Source organism: Mytilus galloprovincialis, chromosome 7 (genome assembly GCF_965363235.1).
Source record: "Mytilus galloprovincialis chromosome 7, xbMytGall1.hap1.1, whole genome shotgun sequence".
Classification (NCBI taxonomy): Eukaryota; Metazoa; Mollusca; class Bivalvia; order Mytilida; family Mytilidae; genus Mytilus; species Mytilus galloprovincialis.
In genome coordinates, this window is record NC_134844.1 from 21,296,567 (window position 1) to 21,316,309 (window position 19,743).

The 19,743-nt window shown below is 31.6% G+C and overlaps 1 protein-coding gene across 2 annotated transcripts in view; it reads left to right on the plus strand.

Annotated features, from left to right (window-relative positions):
* Positions 1–11,715, plus strand: part of LOC143082524 (uncharacterized) — a 59,370-nt gene extending 47,655 nt beyond the window's left edge. For both annotated transcript variants that reach the window (XM_076258237.1, XM_076258238.1), the window contains exons 8-13: positions 1,815–1,907; positions 2,465–2,533; positions 3,778–3,864; positions 4,509–4,598; positions 9,687–9,800; positions 11,178–11,715. In XM_076258237.1, the coding sequence (XP_076114352.1) occupies positions 1,815–1,907; positions 2,465–2,533; positions 3,778–3,864; positions 4,509–4,598; positions 9,687–9,800; positions 11,178–11,324 (600 nt within the window). In that variant the 3' untranslated portion in view covers positions 11,325–11,715. The remainder of the gene's footprint in view (positions 1–1,814; positions 1,908–2,464; positions 2,534–3,777; positions 3,865–4,508; positions 4,599–9,686; positions 9,801–11,177) is intronic.
* Positions 11,716–19,743: the final 8,028 nt, after the last annotated feature.

The following is a 19,743-nucleotide window of genomic DNA, read 5'->3' on the forward strand; positions in this document are numbered from 1 at the left end:
TATTGCTGATTAATTTTTTTAAAACTAATTGATTTTGTAACTTTATTATCATGTAACCGTATTTAATAAAATTCTATGGGGAAAAAAAATCGGGCAGACAAGATTTTTAGTTTTTTTATTTTTGAAATATGATTCACTTTAATGTTAAAGTCAATATTAAAATTTAATTGTTAATTTAAATATTTTAGTAGAATACACAGAGTTGATTTTATGTCATAGAAATATAGTCATTATTGCTGTACAGGGTAGTTCCTGGTTCAGTGTAAATAAATAGAGACTCAATATAAAAATCATTCAAATATCAATACAGAAATACATCTAGTAATTAAGGATGTTAGCTTTTCTGTTTTAAAATAACAAGATTTTTTAAAAATTGTTACAAATTGACAATACATATTTATTGAACTAAAAGGTCTGACCAGACGTTCTTTTTGAGATATGAGCCATTGACATTCTAGAACTGGGAAAGATTTTCTAGAATTTTCATACATTTAACCTGTTTTCTTTCAAAAATTAACAAGGATTTTATAAGATTTTCAAAAATGCTATTTAGATTATATGTTATGAAAGGAAAATTTGGATTGTAGGGCAAACTTTTTAAATAGCACCATCTGAAAAGAGTCGTATATGAGATAAGCTAACTTCAGTAAGTCATTATATTTTCAATGAAAAAACTATACTGTAAATTATTTTACATTTTATCCTTTTGAGACAGTATATTTTGTGATATGTAAATATACATTTAGTTTAGTCTTAGTTCCATGAATTTTTTTATTAGTTGTTAGTGGCTTTGAACTAGCTGTCAGATAACTGCGAGTACTCTCAGATCTGTTCATTGTGACTTTTGGTGTCGGGATGTATAAGTACCGGGCCACGTCCACTTGTATTTTTGTCCATCTGATGAGTTAAGCCTTTTTCAACTGATTTTTATAGTTCGTTCTTATGTTGTACTGTTATACCACTGTCTCAGGTTAGGGGGAGGGTTGGGATCCCGCTAACATGTTTAACCCCGCCACATTATTTGTGTATGAGCCTGTCCCAAGTCAGGAGCCTGTAATTCAGTGGTTGTCGTATGTTTATGTGTTACACATTTGTTTTTCATTCAATTTTTTTTTTGTTTTTTTTGTTTTTACATAAATAAGTCCGTTAGTTTTCTCGTTTGAATTGTTTTACATTGTCTTATCGGGGCCGTTTATAGCTGACTATGCGGTATGGGCTTTGCTCATTGTTGAAGGCCGTACCGTGACCTATAGTTGTTAATGTCTGTGTCATTTTGGTCTTTTGTGGATAGTTGTCTCATTGGCAATCATACCACATCTTCTTTTTTTATATATTTAGAACCTTTGAGTCTGAATAATAAAGGTTTTAATATTTTATCCTATATATAATCTTAGTAATCAACTGACACTGATATCAGAAATAATTCTATCATTTTCTGAGCCATATAGTTATGTCTCATGAGCACTAATGAGTTGGAAGTCACATTCTTTAGAAGCAAAGTAATGTCAATAAGATTTGTCATGTATCCAACTGTGATCATCTTTTGTATGAACACAACCACAATATTAGAAAATCATATAATATAATTGCCATGAAGTTTGCTGGAAAGGACAAAAATGAAAAATTATATGACAGTATGAGGTAGAACTATGGTAATTTTAATTCCAACAGTGTCATAATTTCACAGACAAAAGTTAGATTTAATACTGTCAACAACTAGCCAAACATGACACTTATAAGAATTAGAAAAGCAAGAATATATCCCTGCATGAAAAGCATGCAGTAACCACTGTACTTTAAAAAAAATATTACAGAAAGAAGAGTTTTCAAAAGCCATGGAAGAAGAGAAATTAAGATTAAAGAAGGAATCATCAGAAATGATACAAGAGCTGGTGGCTGAACAAAAGGTTTGCCATTTAACAAATCTGCATTACATCTTGTTATTTTATATTATGAACTTGAGATGGGGTTTTTAAGTCCCTCTCTGGCAGCCATCTTGGATGATGAATTGGCTTCAAAGTAACAACACTTTGTCTGCTACTCATAAGGAAACATTCATACCATGATAAATGATCTCAGTCTGGCCTGATTTTTATGCCCCACCTACAATAATAGAGTGGCATTATGTTTTTTGGTCTGTGGGTCTGTTGTCCGTCCGTTCGTCTGTTGTACCGTTTGTCCGTCTGTCTGTCCCGATTGAAGAGGATGGTATTTCCCTTTTTAGACATATTATTGAATTTCATATAGCCATGGATAAAAGTAAAATGAATGTGTAGTTAAGATATAATTTTGCATTTAAAACCCAATATCAAATATAAAAATGTGCATGCTTCACATTTTACATGATTTTTTGGTCAAGTGGTACTTAAATAATAAAACATTATTTGCCCTATACATATCTTGAAACTTTCGTAAGAAAGAATTGTCTGCTAAAATATGTAAACAGAGATTTTTTTAATTTCAGAAAGAATTTTATTTCCAAATGGAAAAGGAAAAAGAAAATTATGAAAAGAGATTACAAGAAGGTTTAGAGGTATATAAAATCTACAGTCTAGTCAATGTTTCAAATCTTGGCCTCAGTGATCTAAACAATTGATCAGCACTGAGTAACTAGCCTGTCAACACTGAGTTTTATAGTTTTAACATGGCTCTTGACATGGTGTGTTCAACTCCAATCTTCACTGACAGTTTTCCTGCAGAAGATTGATTCTCTATTTAAATTCTATGTTCTTCATTTTTCACTTAAATCCAATATTCTGGAAGACCAAAAGTAAGTTTTTAAGACAAAACTCTGATACATAAGTACATCAAACTGTCTTGTTAACAGCTGAAGGATGTTATTCAATAGATTTATTACATTAAACAATCTGAAATCATGGAGCCAAAAAAGTGGCCTTACCATGTCTTTTCCTTTGACAAATCTTTGTAGACAATTACAAAGAACATTTGCTGCTAAATATGAGGAAATGATACTTCTTTTATACAATAAAGAAAATATTAAGTGAATTAGTTTCCTGATATTTTTACACAACTCAATTTCATGATTAACTTTATGGGATTTCAATCAAATTTTTACATTTTTGAAGAAAAAAATTCTTGAATCTTAACAAGTCTGAGAAAAATTTGTCATAACTTTCAAAGAAAATATATTAAATTTCAACTAGTGATATCAAATATGCTATTTAGCTAGTATTTACCAAATAAAGATGTTGACTAATTTTTATAAGCTCCTAAATTTGCATGCAGAAAAAAATCATGCTAATTTTATCTTCAGATGTAAGCTTAGCATTTATCATAAAAGTGATTAATTAATTGAAGAAGTCAAAATTGGACGTCTAAATGTTTGTTTTCAGTCTTAAGTTAAAAAGTTGTTTTGTCTCAAAGAAGTCCTTGAGGAGGGAATTAGGCCTACTTTTTCCATGGTTGGTGGAGTCAACAAGTGTTATAAGTTTAGTTCAAGGGAACAACATATTGTTAGTCAATGACATTTGTATAACAACAACATCTGATTTCCATGGAGTTTAATAGGCCGCACCCCTTACATTTATTGTCCATGGACTTTGAATTATTTCCAGTTTACATGCAGGTTAAAGTGTTGCCATATATATTTAAGTTACAGCATTTGCATTGGACTATCAAATGTCCATATAGACAAGACAAACCTATGTGACAGATAATAATTTATTACATAAGTTTGTACGTCTCAAGTCCAAGACAGATAACTCATTTTTAACTATAAGAGACAAGTGCTTATTTATCAGATAAAATATTTTGTAGGAAGAAAAAGAAAGATGTAGAAAAGAATTAGAGGAAGCATTAGAAAATGAGAAAACTCAAATGAACAAGAAATTGGAAGAAGGAAAGGTAACTGTTTTACTAGAAAATTGAATTTAGGAGAAAAATGAGCTTATAGAACTTGAAGAAGCCAAATTGACTTTACAATTAATTAGTCTTATATAAATGCTCATATGTATTTTGTACATTGGAAGACAAATAATTTTAAGATGACCTCTGAGGCCAGCTGTTTCTATGCAAGTAAAATTATATTGTTATCAATAATTTGTATAGTAGAAATCGTTGGATTCCAATTTTCTGGGAGTTTCTGGTTATAGGACATAGGTAAACCACAAATTTAAATTTTACACAAATTACAAAATTTCTATAGGCTTTGTAATTAGAGATTTGCAAAAGCACAAAATCAAATATCCACAAAAATGCAAGTTTTCCTCTATCCATGAAATTGATACCCATAAAACTAAATGAATCCACAGTATATCCTTGATGTAACACTGTTAAATGTCAGGTTTAAATTTTATTGAATTTATGATTTGTTATGATTCACTCTCTTATACGTCTTGCTCCCAACACACTCATTTACAACACAGAGCAAATATAAAACATGCAATAAACAAGACAAGTTATTCCTAATGATTAATAGAATTGTGTTCATTTTAATGTCAATTGTTTGTTTCTTTTTTATCATTGTGCACTTTTGTCTTGTTTTGCAGGAGAAATTAAAAGAGGACTTGCAGGAGGAAAGACAGAAATACTTGCTAGAAATGAAAACTGCTTTATTGGACGAAAAAGAAAAAAATAAGGTATGATATTACCGGTATATGTGCAATGAAAAGACAGGACATGAGTACTTTATTGTAAGACTTCATGTCTCTAATTAAGTTTGTAGAATTCAGAGATAATGGAAGTCTTAACTTGGATGGGGTTGGGGTATCTGAGAGGTTTGTGTCTTTCACTGTCTATGTTGTGTTTTCCCCTTACATTGAACTCTTCAAAATACTTGTAATTTCACTCTACTACTATTAGTTTACATGGCAGTTACTTCTCTTTTCACAAGGAATGTATGTTCAACCAAGTTTTTTTTTAAACATTTTAAATGATTTTTGTCGAGCCTGCAACTTTTGTTGCAGAAAGCTCGACATAGGGATAGTAATCCGGTGGCTTCGGCGGCTACGGCTACGGCGGCGGTGTTAGCTCACTTCTTAAAAGCTTTATATTTCAGAAGGTGGAAGACCTGGATACTTCATACTTTGTATATAGATGCTTCATGTTATGAAGTTTCCGTCAGTCACATGTCCAATGTCCTTGACCTCATTTTCATGGTTCAGTGACCACTTGAAAAAAAAGTTCAAATTTTTTGTAATGTTGAATTCTCTCTTATTTTAAGTAATAGGATAACTATATTTGGTATGTGCGTACCTTGCAAGGTCCTCATGTCTGTCAGACAGTTTTCACTTGACCTCGACCTCATTTCATGGATCAGTGATCAAGGTTAAGTTTTGGTGGTCAAGTCCATATCTCAGATACTATAAGCAATAGGGCTAGTATATTCTGTGTATGGAAAGACTGTAAGGTGTACATGTCCAACTGGCAGGTGTCATCTGACCTTGACCTCATTTTCATGGTTCAGTGGTTATAGTTTAATTTTTATTGTGTTTTGGTCTGTTTTTCTCATACTATATGCAATAGGTCTACTATATTTGTTGTATGGAAATATTTTATGATCTTTATGTCAGTTGTGCATGTTTTATTTGACGGTGACCTCATTTTCACGGTTCATTTCACAGTGTTAAGTTTTTGTGTTTTGGTCTATTTTTCTTAAATTATAAGTAATGGGTCAACTATATATGTTGTATAGAAGCATTGTTAGCTGTACATGTCTGCCTGGCATGGTTCATCTGACCTTGACCTCATTTTCAAGGTTCATTGGTCTTTGTAAAGTTATCTTGGTTAATGTTAAGTTTATGAGACAGTTGTAATAAAACTAAGCTTTATACTTAGGACTATCAACATAATAATAATGATTAGTATAGAAGGCGAGACATTTCAGCGTGTGCACTCTTGTTAACACATTTTAGGTCTTGGTTTAATTAAGATGAGAAATGCTATATATGTATTCTCAATTATTAAGAAATAAATTCTTAATCATTTACTTTTAACAATGCACTTGTTTTTTCATTTTTTCTATTTGAAAATGTTTTGATCTTTGGTCTGGAACTTAATGATAAGTTATACTGTGTAAGCATGTTCCAGACTTGCTAGGCAGTCACATGTTGTTTGTCAACACTTTGATTTTTAATGTATCAACTATGCAGGGTATTTTTGACATGTTTATGTATTTATGTTTTATATCACTCTGCCATTGAGTTGTATCAAGTGAGAAATTTTCAGATCTGCAAGGCTGACACTTGTAAAATTCTGTTTTGTTTAATTATGCCTACTAAAAGTGAAATTTTTTCATTACATATTTCTCAGATGCTATATTAAGAAATGATTTGACATTTTATCCAGATATTCATTGCAATGAGTTTTCTGATCTTTAGTTTCTTGTTATGCCTACTGAGCATGGAATTTTCATTACACATTTTCTCAGCTTCTGTGTAAAGGAATGATTTGATATTTGATCTATAACTTTCTTATGATGATTTGTACTGTGTAGATGATTCTCAGATCGACTTACCAGTCATGTTCTATATTTGTGTTTGAAGATTCTTTGAATTTGATATTGTAGTGACTGAGCATGGAATTTGTCACCACTGTCTTATAACAAGATTATTTGTAAACATGTGAAACATTTTGCATCTTGTTTCTATTACAAAAAGTCACTATGAAATTACATAACTATACTTGTAGATGCTAATTTTTATACGACCGCAAATTTTGAAAAAATTTTCGTCGTATATTGCTATCACGTTGGCGTCTGCGTCGTCGTCGTCGTCGTCGTCGTCGTCGTCGTCGTCGTCGTCCGGCGTCCGAATACTTTTAGTTTTCGCACTCTAACTTTAGTAAAAGTGAATAGAAATCTATGAAATTTTAACACAAGGTTTATGACCATAAAAGGAAGGTTGGTATTGATTTTGGGAGTTTTGGTCCCAACATTTTAGGAATAAGGGGCCAAAAAGGGCCCAAATAAGCATTTTCTTGGTTTTCGCACCATAACTTTAGTTTAAGTTAATAGAAATCTATGAAATTTTGACACAAGGTTTATGACCACAAAAGAAAGATTGGGATTGATTTTGGGAGTTTTGGTTTCAATAGTTTAGGAATAAGGGGCCAATAAAGGGCCCAAATAAGCATTTTTCTTGGTTTTTGCACAATAACCTTAGGTTAAGTAAATGGAAATCTATGAAATTTAAACACAATGTTTATGACCACAAAAGGAAGGTTGGTATTTATTTTGGGAGTTTAGGACCCAACAGATTAGGAATTAGGGGCCAAAAAGGGACCCAAATAAGCATTTTTCTTGGTTTTCGCACTATAATGTTAGTATAAGTAAATACAAATCTATGAAATTTAAACACAAGGCTTATGACCATAAAAGGAAGGTTGGTATTGATTTTGGGAGTTTTGGTCCCAACAGTTTAGGAAAAAGGGGCCCAAAGGGTCCAAAATTAAACTTTGTTTGAATTCATCAAAATTGAATAATTGGGGTTCTTTGATATGCCGAATCTAACTGTATATGTAGATTCTCAACTTTTGGTCCCGTTTTCAAATTGGTCTACATTAAGGTCCGAAGGGTCCAAAATTAAACTTCGTTTGATTTTGACAAAAAATGAATGGGTTGGGTTCTTTGATATGTTGAATCTAAAAATGTACTTAGATTCTTGATTATTGAAGTTTTTTTGGTCCAGTTTTCAAATTGGTCTACATTAAGGTCCAAAGGGTCCAAAATTAAACTTTGTTTGATTTCATCAAAAATTGAATCCTTGGGGTTCTTTGATATCCCAAATCTAACTGTGTATGTAGATTCTTCATTTTTGGTCCTGTTTTCAAATTTCAAATTCTACATTAAAGTCCAAAGGGTCCAAAATTAAACTAAGTTTGATTTTAACAAAAATTGAATTCTTGGGCCTCTTTGATATGCTGAATCTAAACATGTACTTAGATTTTTGATTATGGGCCCAGTTTTCAAGTTGGTCCAAATCAGGATCTAAAATTATTATATTAAGTATTGTGCAATAGCAAGTCTTTTCAATTGCACAGTATTGTGCAATGGCAAGAAATATCTAATTGCACAATATTGTGAAATAGCAAATTTTTTTTTAATTAGAGTTATCTTTCTTTGTCCAGAATAGTAAGCAAGAAATATCCTATTTGTGCAATAGCAAGAATTTTTTTTAATTGGAGTTATCTTTCTTTGTCCAGAATCAACTAAAATCTTTGTTATATACAATATACAATGTATATACACTTTTTACTACCAACTGATAAATTTAAATAATCTTTACCATTCAGTGATAACAAGCAGTTTTTTTACATCTTAATATTTTATGATGTATTTAAATGAGTAGTTATTGTTGCAAACTCCATTAGAAATTTGAATTGATATCAGTTTTGAAAAAGGGAAACGGGGATGTGAAAAAAAAGGGGGGGGGGGTTAAATTTTAATCATTTCAGATTTCATAAATAAAAAGAAAATTTCTTCAAACATTTTTTTGAGAGGATTAATATTCAACAGCATAGTGATTTGCTCAAAGGCAAAACAAACCTTTTAAGTTCATTAGACCACATTCATTCTGTGTCAGAAACCTATGCTGTGTCAACTATTTAATTTTAGATTTAAAAAGTTTGAAGAAGAAATCTTTAATTGATTTGTAAAATCTTGGCATTTGTTTTGTGTAAAAAAAAACCATGTAATGTCAAAAATTTGATCACAATCCAAATTCAGAGCTGTATCATGCTTGAATGTTTTGTCCATACTTGCCCCAACTGTTCAGGGTTCGACCTCTGCGGTCGTATAAAGCTGCGCCCTGCGGAGCACCTGGTTTTATTGTAGAATGTTAACAATTATTATTAGTTTTTAAATTTGTGAATTCATATTGTAACAAGTCATTGGAAACATATGTTTTTTATTTAAATCTCATGTTTTATTATGCCCTACCTAGAGACATTATGTTTTTTGGTCATTGCATCTTGTCCTTCCTTCCGTCCCTCCCTTAGTCAGTCCTTCCAACTGTTTGTCTATCTGTCCTGTTTCAGGTTAAAGTTTTTGGTTAAGGTAGTTTTTGGGTAAAAATTGCATGAAATGCAATCAAAACCCTATGGTATTGGCTTGATTTTAAATATTTCAAGGTTTATCATTCCTTTTGAGAGTATAGTGCAATGATTATTACATAATAAACATCCTATCTCATTTTTGTATCTATAAACATTTTAAGAAACATATCAATGAAATATATGCTTGGATATTCAAATTGAAAAATGATGTTATACTTGTTTAAAAGAAATTGCATAACTTGTGCAAGGTGCAGTAATCTAATATCTGTTCTAAAAATTGTGTCATTGTTAAAGTAATCTGTAAAATTTTAGTGATATTCCTTTGTCTATATACAATTGTAGTTGAATCAACTACAACCAATGATTTTACAATGCCATGTTTATTTTTACTCCCCACTGACAAATTAAAGCCATTTTTACCCTTCAGTGCTTACAAGCACATTGAATGATGAAGGTGGAAGTCCAATCAACTTAATACTTTGTACACATGTTCCTTATGATATGATCTTTCTAATTTTAATGCCAAACTAGAGTTTTGAACCCAATTTCACTGTTCACTGAACATAGAAAGGGATTGTGCGAGAGGGGCATTCCATGAACTTTGGACACATTCTTGTTTATGCACTAGTTGGGGAATATTTTTAATGGTAAATAAAACAATTATGATTTTACAGGAATCAATAAGGGAGTTACTGGACCAAGAGAAGAACCATTGTAGAGAATGTGTAAAGGCTGCTGTGGAGTCTGTCAAGGGAGACTTTCAAAGTTATATTGAGCAGCAAAAACAGGTAAGGGCTGCTGTAGACACATTCAAGGGAGACTTTCAAAGTTATAATGATCAGCAAAAACAGGTGAGGGCTGCTGTGGAGTCGGTCAAGGGATAGTTTCAAAGTTATAATGATCAGCAAAAACAGGTGAGGGCTGCTGTGGAGTCGGTCAAGGGATAGTTTCAAAGTTATATTGAGCAGCAAAAACAGGTGAGGGCTGCTGTGGAGTCGGTCAAGGGAGGGTTTCAAAGTTATATTGAGCAGCAAAAACAGGTGAGGGCTGCTGTGGAGTCGGTCAAGGGAGAGTTTCAAAGTTATATTGATCAGCAAAAACAGGTAAGGGCTGCTGTGGAGTCCGTCAAGGGAGAGTTTCAAAGTTATATTGATCAGTCAAAACAGGTGAAGGCTGCTGTGGAGTTGGTCAAGGGAGAGTTTCAAAGTTATATTGATCAGCAAAAACAGGTAAGGGCTGCTGTGGAGTCCGTCATGGGAGAGTTTTAAAGTTATATTGATCAGCAAAAATAGGTGAGGGCTGCTGTGGAGTTGGTCAAGGGAGAGTTTCAAAGTTATATTGATCAGCAAAAACAGGTAAGGGCTGCAGTGGAGTCCGTCATGGGAGAGTTTTAAAGTTATATTGATCATCAAAAATAGGTAAGGGCTGCTGTGGAATCAGTCAAGGGAGACTTTCAAAGTTATATTGAGCAGCAAAAACAGGTAAGGGCTGCTGTAGACACATTCAAGGGAGAGTTTCAAAGTTATAATGAGCAGCAAAAACAGGTGAGGGCTGCTGTGGAGTCCATCAAGGGATATTTCTAAATTGTTCTTGTCCTGATTATGCATGAAATATTTGCCACTGTACATTTAACAAACTCCAATCATTTAATCCTTTCTTTCAAGTATACACACATCACAGAGTTAACTTTTTACTTTTCATTTCATGATATCATTATGAAATTTGATATTTTTTCCAAAATTTCATTTTCCCTCAAATAATGTAGTTTTAGCTATTATATTGAAAACAAATGATAGATAGACAGAAACTATTAACAGCGAAATTACCTGCATCGAATTCAAATGTACATAACATCGAATTGTATACAAATATTCGGCATTTATGCCTTATGTCTTGACTTTTTAGTAGACCGATAGTACTTTTAATTAGCGAAAATGATCAGCAATGTAAATCTGCATTATGAGAGAGACTTAATACATCACTTGAGTCCTTATCGGTATGACAAATGATGTTCTTAAGGTAAACAGAAATTGTTAGCAGTAAAAGTTAAAGAATAAAAAAATAAGTCCAATTTCCATTCCCAGGAGTATTCAGGGACGAGGGAAAAGTTATTAACTGAAAATAAAGAAATCTATTCACTGTATTGTTTTGTTTCTCTATTACAGAAGGACAAGGTTGTGAGGCACAGACAGTTGTCCAGTTTAGATGTGTTCTTACAGACAGCAAAACAACAGTTAACTATGATAATGGAAGATAATCAAAATGATACAGGGGCTTCAAAACTACAGGAAGAAAAAAAAGATGAGACATGATAGACAGGAGCTAAACAGAATAAAATCTCTTGTTAAACATTTGCAATCTCAATATTATTTATTATGTAACCTGATTATTTTATTAATTTAAAGTTAGTGCTCTAGTATATGTATACAACTCCTAGCAGCAAAGTACTGGGAACAGAGATCAATACTATAAATTGGATGTCCGCTAATCCAATTATTTGAAATGTTGAAAGTCCAATCTGCTTCCAAACAATTCTTGTGATTTGAAGTCTTCTTATTTTGTGTGTACAAAGTGCAAAAAAAAATATAATGTTAAAATATCAAAATACTTTTGAAAGACCCAAAGATTCATAAGAAATTTTTCTGAAAAATATTTTCATACAAAAATAGTTATATAAGGATGTTTGCTTCTCTAGACCTTGTTTTTAAAGCAATTGCTTTTATGTCGTCGCGTATGGCCATCTTTGTGACCCAGATCAGAGACTCCGCCCAGATCAAGCCATAGTATTTTGTTAAACAGGCTCCTGGTCAGTCATTCTTTAACACCTATGTATGTTTTCTAATGCAATACATAGCTTGAAACTTTAAAAAAAAGTTAGTGGATTTAAGAAGTTTCAGAATATGTTCATGTAGATGTATTTTTGTATTTAAAGGGTCAACCGTTTGACTATCAAATAACATAGAAGTCCGAGTGAAAAAAGGTACATTTTTATAAATGCGATTCCGTTTTCCGCCGTTCGTACGATGTGTCAACAAAATATGGATTCATTTCAGTTGTTGATTTAACATTGAAAATTTAACTGAATTATCTCCTAATAAATACGTTTTTTTATGTTTAATTTGTGTTTCTTTAAGAGGTCAGGTGCTCTTGTTCATTCATAAAATTATCGTTCATTCATACATTTATCGTAAAATCAAAATCACTACACAGGTTAATGCGTAGTGTCAAATTATTACCTGTAATCTAAAAATAGACAAACTTTATTTGCGCAAATAATTTAGCGGAACGAAACCCTTGTTGAAAACACATAACAATAAGTTCGTTTTCCTTTTCTGTCAAAACTCCGTAATATTTATCGATCACCTTACTAATGAAATGGACCCGTCCAAACGTAGTAGATGCCAAGTCGGTCCAGATGAAGAGATATTTACAATTTGGAATTTTCTAGTTTATTAATACATAGATTGAAAAAAAGTACGTCTTTTTAAATATCATGATCAAAACTGGGTTTGCATTTGTTTTTGTCAGATGACGTCTTCCTCGTCTTTTCAGTGAACAAGTCTACTACGTTTGTTGACACTCGACGGTACACCGTGTTAGCAATTTTATTTCACATGTTTTCGAAATATTGAAGATCATTTTTTCGCAATGTTTCCTGAAAATTGATAAATATCAAAGCAACTTAGAGCTGTTTGTTCTTGTTCGTATAATAAAATTGTGAATGGAAATGGGGAATTTGTCAAAGAGACAACAACCCGACCATAGAAAAATATACAACAGCAGAATTAAGGTCACCAACAGGTCTTCAATGCAGCGAAAAATTCCCGCACCCGGAGGCGTCCTTCAGCTGGCCCCTATACAATATATATACTAGTTCAGTGATAACGATTGTGATAACGATTTAATGTCATGTTTGTCTGTGATGACCCCCCTTTTCGGGATTGCATGAGAATTGTAGTTATCTCGTACCCACATGCACTTGTTTCTATCCATAGGAAGGTCGACTATCCATATAAAACTATTTATATGGATAATCGACCTTCCTATGGATAGAAACAAGTGCCTGTGCTCGTACCGCATCAGAAGGACACATATCAACTGAGCAATAATGTTTGGAACTTAGTTTTAAAAATGATGACAAAGTAACATTATGAAAATATTTTTATTAAGCTGAAATATACATTTATTCTTTACATGTTTATGTCTTGTAAGATATTTTATTTCTTTCCCGTTTTTTAACATTTGCGTCTGGAAAGTTGAAATGTTTTAACTTAATCATTTGTGTTAATGGTTAAATATAAATTAATAATGAAAATTGTTAAAATTAAATCAATAAAGGAAATTATTTCCAAGGAAGTTACAAACACTACCAGGGGATAATCCATGATGATTTCTTTTTGAGTTATATGTTTCAGCACATGTATATTTGACCCCAACTTTAGCCTGGTAAACGTGTTGTCTCCTTGTGAAATATAAAACATATTAAAAATGACTTTCTGCTAAAGTCTTTTATTTATATAAAGTTAAAACCTTCTTACTTTTAACTAGACAACACTCATGTCAGGTTTAATTCTTGTATATATGTGGATGAAAAATAAAAGTCCCCAAACATTAACATGGCAGCAATTGCTTTTACAGCCTTTAAGGCTTTGATTGAATTTTTGCCAGATTTTCAATCCTCTGGATTTAACCATGTATTGCCCGCTAAATCATAATTCGTGTTTCATAGTTTTATTACATATAGTTTAAAAAGCCATATTAGAAAATCTTAATAGATCCTTCCTTGATATTTTTTCATAGCTTTTATAACAAAAAAGTGGCCATTGATAATAGTATAAAAAATCTAGAGAGATTAATTTTCTGCCAAATTTTCAATGGGTTTTATCTTGAAAACAAGCACAGAGTAAAACTTATAAATTGCACAATATGTCTCTTCAAAGGGTTCATGTTCTGCCCCTTTTATATGATTTTTATGTTTTTAACCTATTATGATAACATATAGATATACATGATATACACTGCCTATAATATAAAGATTAAAGAGAATGCATATTTAAACTTTTAATTTGTTTTCACTGCCTGTGTTAAGAAGAATTCATTAAGATGGAAAATAATGCATAATGTTGTATTTTTATATATTTGGGATATAGATATTGGTATGTATATTTAAAATATTGTTTATTGTTGCAAGATATTTTTGAATTCAGTATGTTGTAAACTTTTTTTTATTGAAAATCTGTGGTTTAAGAAATACCGTTGATTAATCATTCTAATAAAATATAAGAAAATATTCATGTGAATTTCCTCCATGCACTTGACACATATTCTGATTATAACAAATAAAAAGTTTTTGCCATTATATTCACTGCTACATTCAGGGTTCTCTCCATGGATGAAAATTGAACGATGGAGGAACTTTCAGCATCACAACTTTGTCTTTGCTGTACAATGTAGCGTGATCAAAAGTATTTCATCCCTCCATGTAAGGAATGGTGAACATGCTAATTCATTGCTTATTTAAATTATATTTTTTTGAATTTTCATTGTAGAAGTATAATATTTTCATTAATTGCCGTTTGTAACCGGATGTATCAATTGGATTGTAAACTACGAAATGAATTCGGACGGAATAACGATAAGATATTTCTTCACAATAAATATTTAAGTTTTTAACTTTTAAAGTAATTCTATGTTATCATTACAGTACTAGAGTTATTTGCGATGAAATAATATTAATGTTTTATGTCTTATTTTGTACTTCTTAAAAAAGGGGGATGCAGATTGCGTAAGTCAAAATCTCAGGTCAAAATAAAAGCACATGTTCGACTTGTTAAACTGTTTTCTTTGTAACTGGATTATTAATTTATTTATTTAATCTAAATTATCATAAGCATTTGCTGAAACTTAGTCGAATAATTCAATAAAGGAATTGTCTATCTTCAGATAGTATTCTGTCTGGTTTGTTTATCTACCTGTACAAGCTCAGGTACAAGTGATTAGCGATCTTAATCCGGATATCCCTGAGGCGTTAGAACTGTATTGGATTATAACATAAAAAAGCCTTAGGGTTATGCAATAACATGAATTTGATTATAATTGCTAATACAATGGCGCAAGATATTTGAAATGGCGGGCGCTATCCTTAAACAGGCCATGGAGATCCCTATATATTATAATGAGGGGGTACCACCATTTTGTTTTAATGCATTGAAACTAAACTAAATTTGCTACGCTCAATATAAATTTGATGCAGAAACTCAATAAGATACAATGCAATTATATTTTAAATCTTGACTACCTAGCAGAATACTAGCCCATTGAAAAATGTGATTAAAGAAAAATGAAAGACCATAAAATCAGTTTCCTTACTTATAACACCGACCATTCATTTAAATGGGAAAATGGTACCCACAGAAAATTATGTTCTACATAACTGAAATATGTTCTACATAACTTCATTGTTTTCTCTTTTTTTTTTAATATGAGCAACATTATTATAATAAATTGATTTTAGAAAATGTAAAAATACAATACTTTTCCCTTGCACTAGTTCATGTATTTTGAAAGTTTGAATTTCAAGTGAAGCAGTGTTGGTTGCACCAATATACAAATTTTCAATTTGATTCCACAAATTCTGTTTTAGTTGCCATAGAAGAGGTATTAAGTGAAAATTTGCAAAGGCATGTTAGGGTGAAAGTCCATGAGTTGTAGAATGTATGTATGAGGTCTGATGTTAATGTAATGCCTGTTAGGGTTGTGTTATTTAGTGGGTTGTATGTTATTATATGCTTTGTCATTCCAAGCATTGTGTCATAGTTTGCAATCTTTTAATTTTTACAGATTTTAAGCATAACTCATAAACAAATGGCTTTGATTTAAAGATCGAAGAATTTATATTAACTTGTCCATGAACAATCTTGTAGATTCATCAAAGTTTTGTAATTTTTAGTGTTTATACCATGAAGAATAACATCTATATTATGAGGATATTTTTGAACAAATTTTATTTTATAATGACTACAAGGAGATTTGGAGTATAAATAATTGAGATAGTAGAGCAATAACAAAAAATACACAAAAGCACCACAAAAAGACATCTTGGATGAAACAATAGACATGTGTCTTTCCATTTTGTCAAAGTCAAAATGGTCATCAGTCTACAATTTCTCCAGATATTAAAATATGACATAAAAGATCATAAAACAAACTTTCTTTTTGTTGAGGCTTCGACTTTAGTCGTAAAAGCGACACAAACCGATCCTATATTCAGCGTCAGCATTGTTGTCATCAGTAGCGTCGACTACGTCCACAAATATTCACTCTCTGGTTAAAGTTTTTGAAATTTTAATAACTTTCTTTATAAACTATCCTAGATTTCTACCAAACTTGGCCTGATTATGATGATAAGGTAGTATCCATAGGTAAATTTTGTAGAAAAAAACCATTTTTTTTGTATTTTATGTTTAAGTGGACTTAGTTTTTCTGCCAGGAAACAATACATTCACTCTGAAGTTAAAGTTTTTAAAATTTCAAATACTATTATCATATACATGTTTCTGTTTGATGTTAAAAGTTACCTATATTTATACAAACAAGATTGTTTAATGATTATTTAGTTTTGTATTATTTTTAAAGTTTGTTGAGTATTGTTCTTTGATGAGTTCAGTAATAAATTATTCAGTGTTCATGACATCCATTTCTATCCATTATTTTAATTGTAGTTACACATTGCAAATAAGTCAGGGGCCTCGGTGGCAGAGTGGTCTAAGTAGTTACTACTGTAATCACTCGCCAGTCAACACTCAGGTTGTGAGTTTGAACCTCTCTCGTGCACAAGACTCTAATCTTAATTGACTAAGATTGTCAGTTTTCCTATCGAAGGTTGTGGTTTTCTCCAGACACTGTCTTTCTGGCTTCCTCCACCAATAAAAGAGGGACAAAAAGTACCAGAGGGACAGTCAAACTCATAAATCAAAAATAAATTGACACAACATAGAAAACTAAAGAATAAGCAACACGAACCCCACCAAAAACTAGTGGTAACGCCTAAATGCGTTCCTATAAAGCAGCGGTAAAACACCAAAAATAACAAAAACAAAACTGAAATAAATCAAAAGAGGTCAGATTTTATTCACTAGTTCCTGTCATACATTTTATCCAATAAGTAAAGTGTTGCATATATACGACATACTGCTATCATCTTCACACAATTTAATTAAATCGTTTACTTTGTTTGATAGAAAGATAAATTAAATACCAACATTTCTGTGGTTTGTTTTAAAGTGTAGATGAAAGTAATTTGAGCTTGGACATTGTATTGCTTTGTGACGTTCTTGATTATACAAAACTAACTGCTGAGCTCCTTTTCAATACAGTGACACCTACTGATTTCAAGTAACATACAGGAAGGATAAATGTATTGATAAAATGGCTAATAATGAATTTTATTTATTGTGCTAAACGTAACTTTTGATAACTTTGATAACTACCTCAGGAATATATTACCTAAGTTGTACTTGGCAAAATTTTTAGGAATTTTGGTCCTCAATGCTCTTCAAATTCGTACTTTATTTAGCCTTTTTAACTTTTTTTTATTCGAGCGTCACTGATAAGTCTTTTGTAGACGAAACACACGTCTGGCATAAATACAAAATTTAATCTTGCATGGTACATGTATCTATGATGAGTTTATTTACATGTTAAATGAACATTTCCAAGCACAGTTCCCTTATAACAATATTTGAGAAAGAATTTCTGCGTGTGACCAGAAATCGACCAGTAGAGCGATATACTGCTGTTACCTTTATTCATATGACAAATATATATAATATCCTAAGTAGTAGTTAGATTCCTGTTCTTTATAAATAAAGATGTGAATAGCCTCCACCAATGTGTCAGTAATATGTACATGTCAGGTATATGGATTTGATAATGAGATAGTGGTCACAATTATTAGTGATGTTATGTAAACAACAACACATAGCATAAATTAGTCTAAAAAGACCAATATTGTATCTTATTTAGATTGTTTTAAGCTAAACTGTAAAATCTTCATTTTGCTAATTTATTCGACTGCAATTTTTCTTTTTGCTGCTTCTTCACGTTTCTCGTCGATATTAATTGACTCCATCCTGACACAAAGGGTCAAGTTAGTTATCCTTAACACTTGACATTGTCATCTGTCGCCGTTAAAGTTTAAAAAATATCTTCTCCTCTGAAACTACTAGAACAATTAAAAACACAATCAGGATTGGGTCATCTAGTTTAAAATGTATGCCCGGTTCTCATAATAGTAAGTATGATTGTCAATCCTATTATAAAATATGATGGCCTCTATTTTATTTCAAGGTCAATAGTAATACTGTTTAAGCAACATACTACTAGCAAATAACAGTATGAATCATGTAAAATTTTGAGGAGAAGATGTCAATTTCATCTTAAGTTTATATGAACCGGATGAAGAGAAGTACAGCAACATCTGTTAGGCCTAATTAACTATATGTATTAGTGTAGAAAACAGTCAAATATTGTTAACCTCGTCAGTAATTATCTCATGTCTAAATCGTGTTCGTTATTATGAGAATTTGCATCATTGATGGTTAATGATGAGTTATTCAAGACTTAGAGGATAACATAATAACGTACCGGTTATCATAATGGAAAATACGTTTTTCTTTTAAATTATGTACATCTGAACGCTTTTCTGGATGTATCTTCATCAGGATCGCTTAAACCCAACCAGTTGAAATTCATCAATGGTATTTTGTTAAACACTTTGGGTTATTTTTGTTATTGAGTTGTTGTATTCTCGATGTTGACCCACGCCTATATGCAGCTATACCTTCTCCAGTATGTAAAATTAACTTATTAAAGATTAAACAATTTTGGGTACTCAAAATTGTATTTTGTTATTCTGTGCTCAAACATCGTTTTCCTTTAATAATACTAATTACTTCTATCCCAATCTCACAAATTACCTCATGTTACTACGTTGCAGTGTTTCGATGAGAATCTTTGAATGATATAGGTATCACAATGTTTTCCCCCTGTTATCAGTCGTTCATACGAAAAATAAAATTAAAATGTTATTGTTTAATTTGATTTAGCTATAGGGACCATTAATTCAATTGCTGAAGTCAGGCAATTCAAAAGTGATCTTCGTAACAACTCTGGCACATGAAAAGCATTTGAAAAATATTTGCATGTGCAATTCCATACATATGGTCATGGACCAAAACAGTTTTTCCCAAATATACATATGATAGAAACAATAGAAAAAAACCAAATTCGATTGAAACCATTTAATGTCCTGTACCAAAGCAGGAAACGGGCAGTTGTTATCTTAAAGTTCGTATCTATGTGTGTTGCATTGTGTTTTTTGTTGTTGTTGCACTTCAGTGTTTCTGTTGTGCCCGTTGTTTTCCTCTTACAGTTGATGTGTTTCCCTCGGTTTTAGTTTGTAACCCAGATTTGTTTTTTCTCAATCGATTCCTGACTTTAAAACAGCGGTATACTACTATTGCCTTTATTTATATGACAACACAAACTCAAAACTTATCTTTCAAGTTGATTGAATCACGACATTGTAATAACAACAAAGGTTAAGTCCTGGTTTGGCTCTAGACATTCCATTTTAAAACTAGTGATGATAATTCTTAAATTCAGTAAAACCAAGCAGTTTGAATTATATAGAATATGCTTCCTCTTCTAGAGCACCCCAGTTTTTTTACG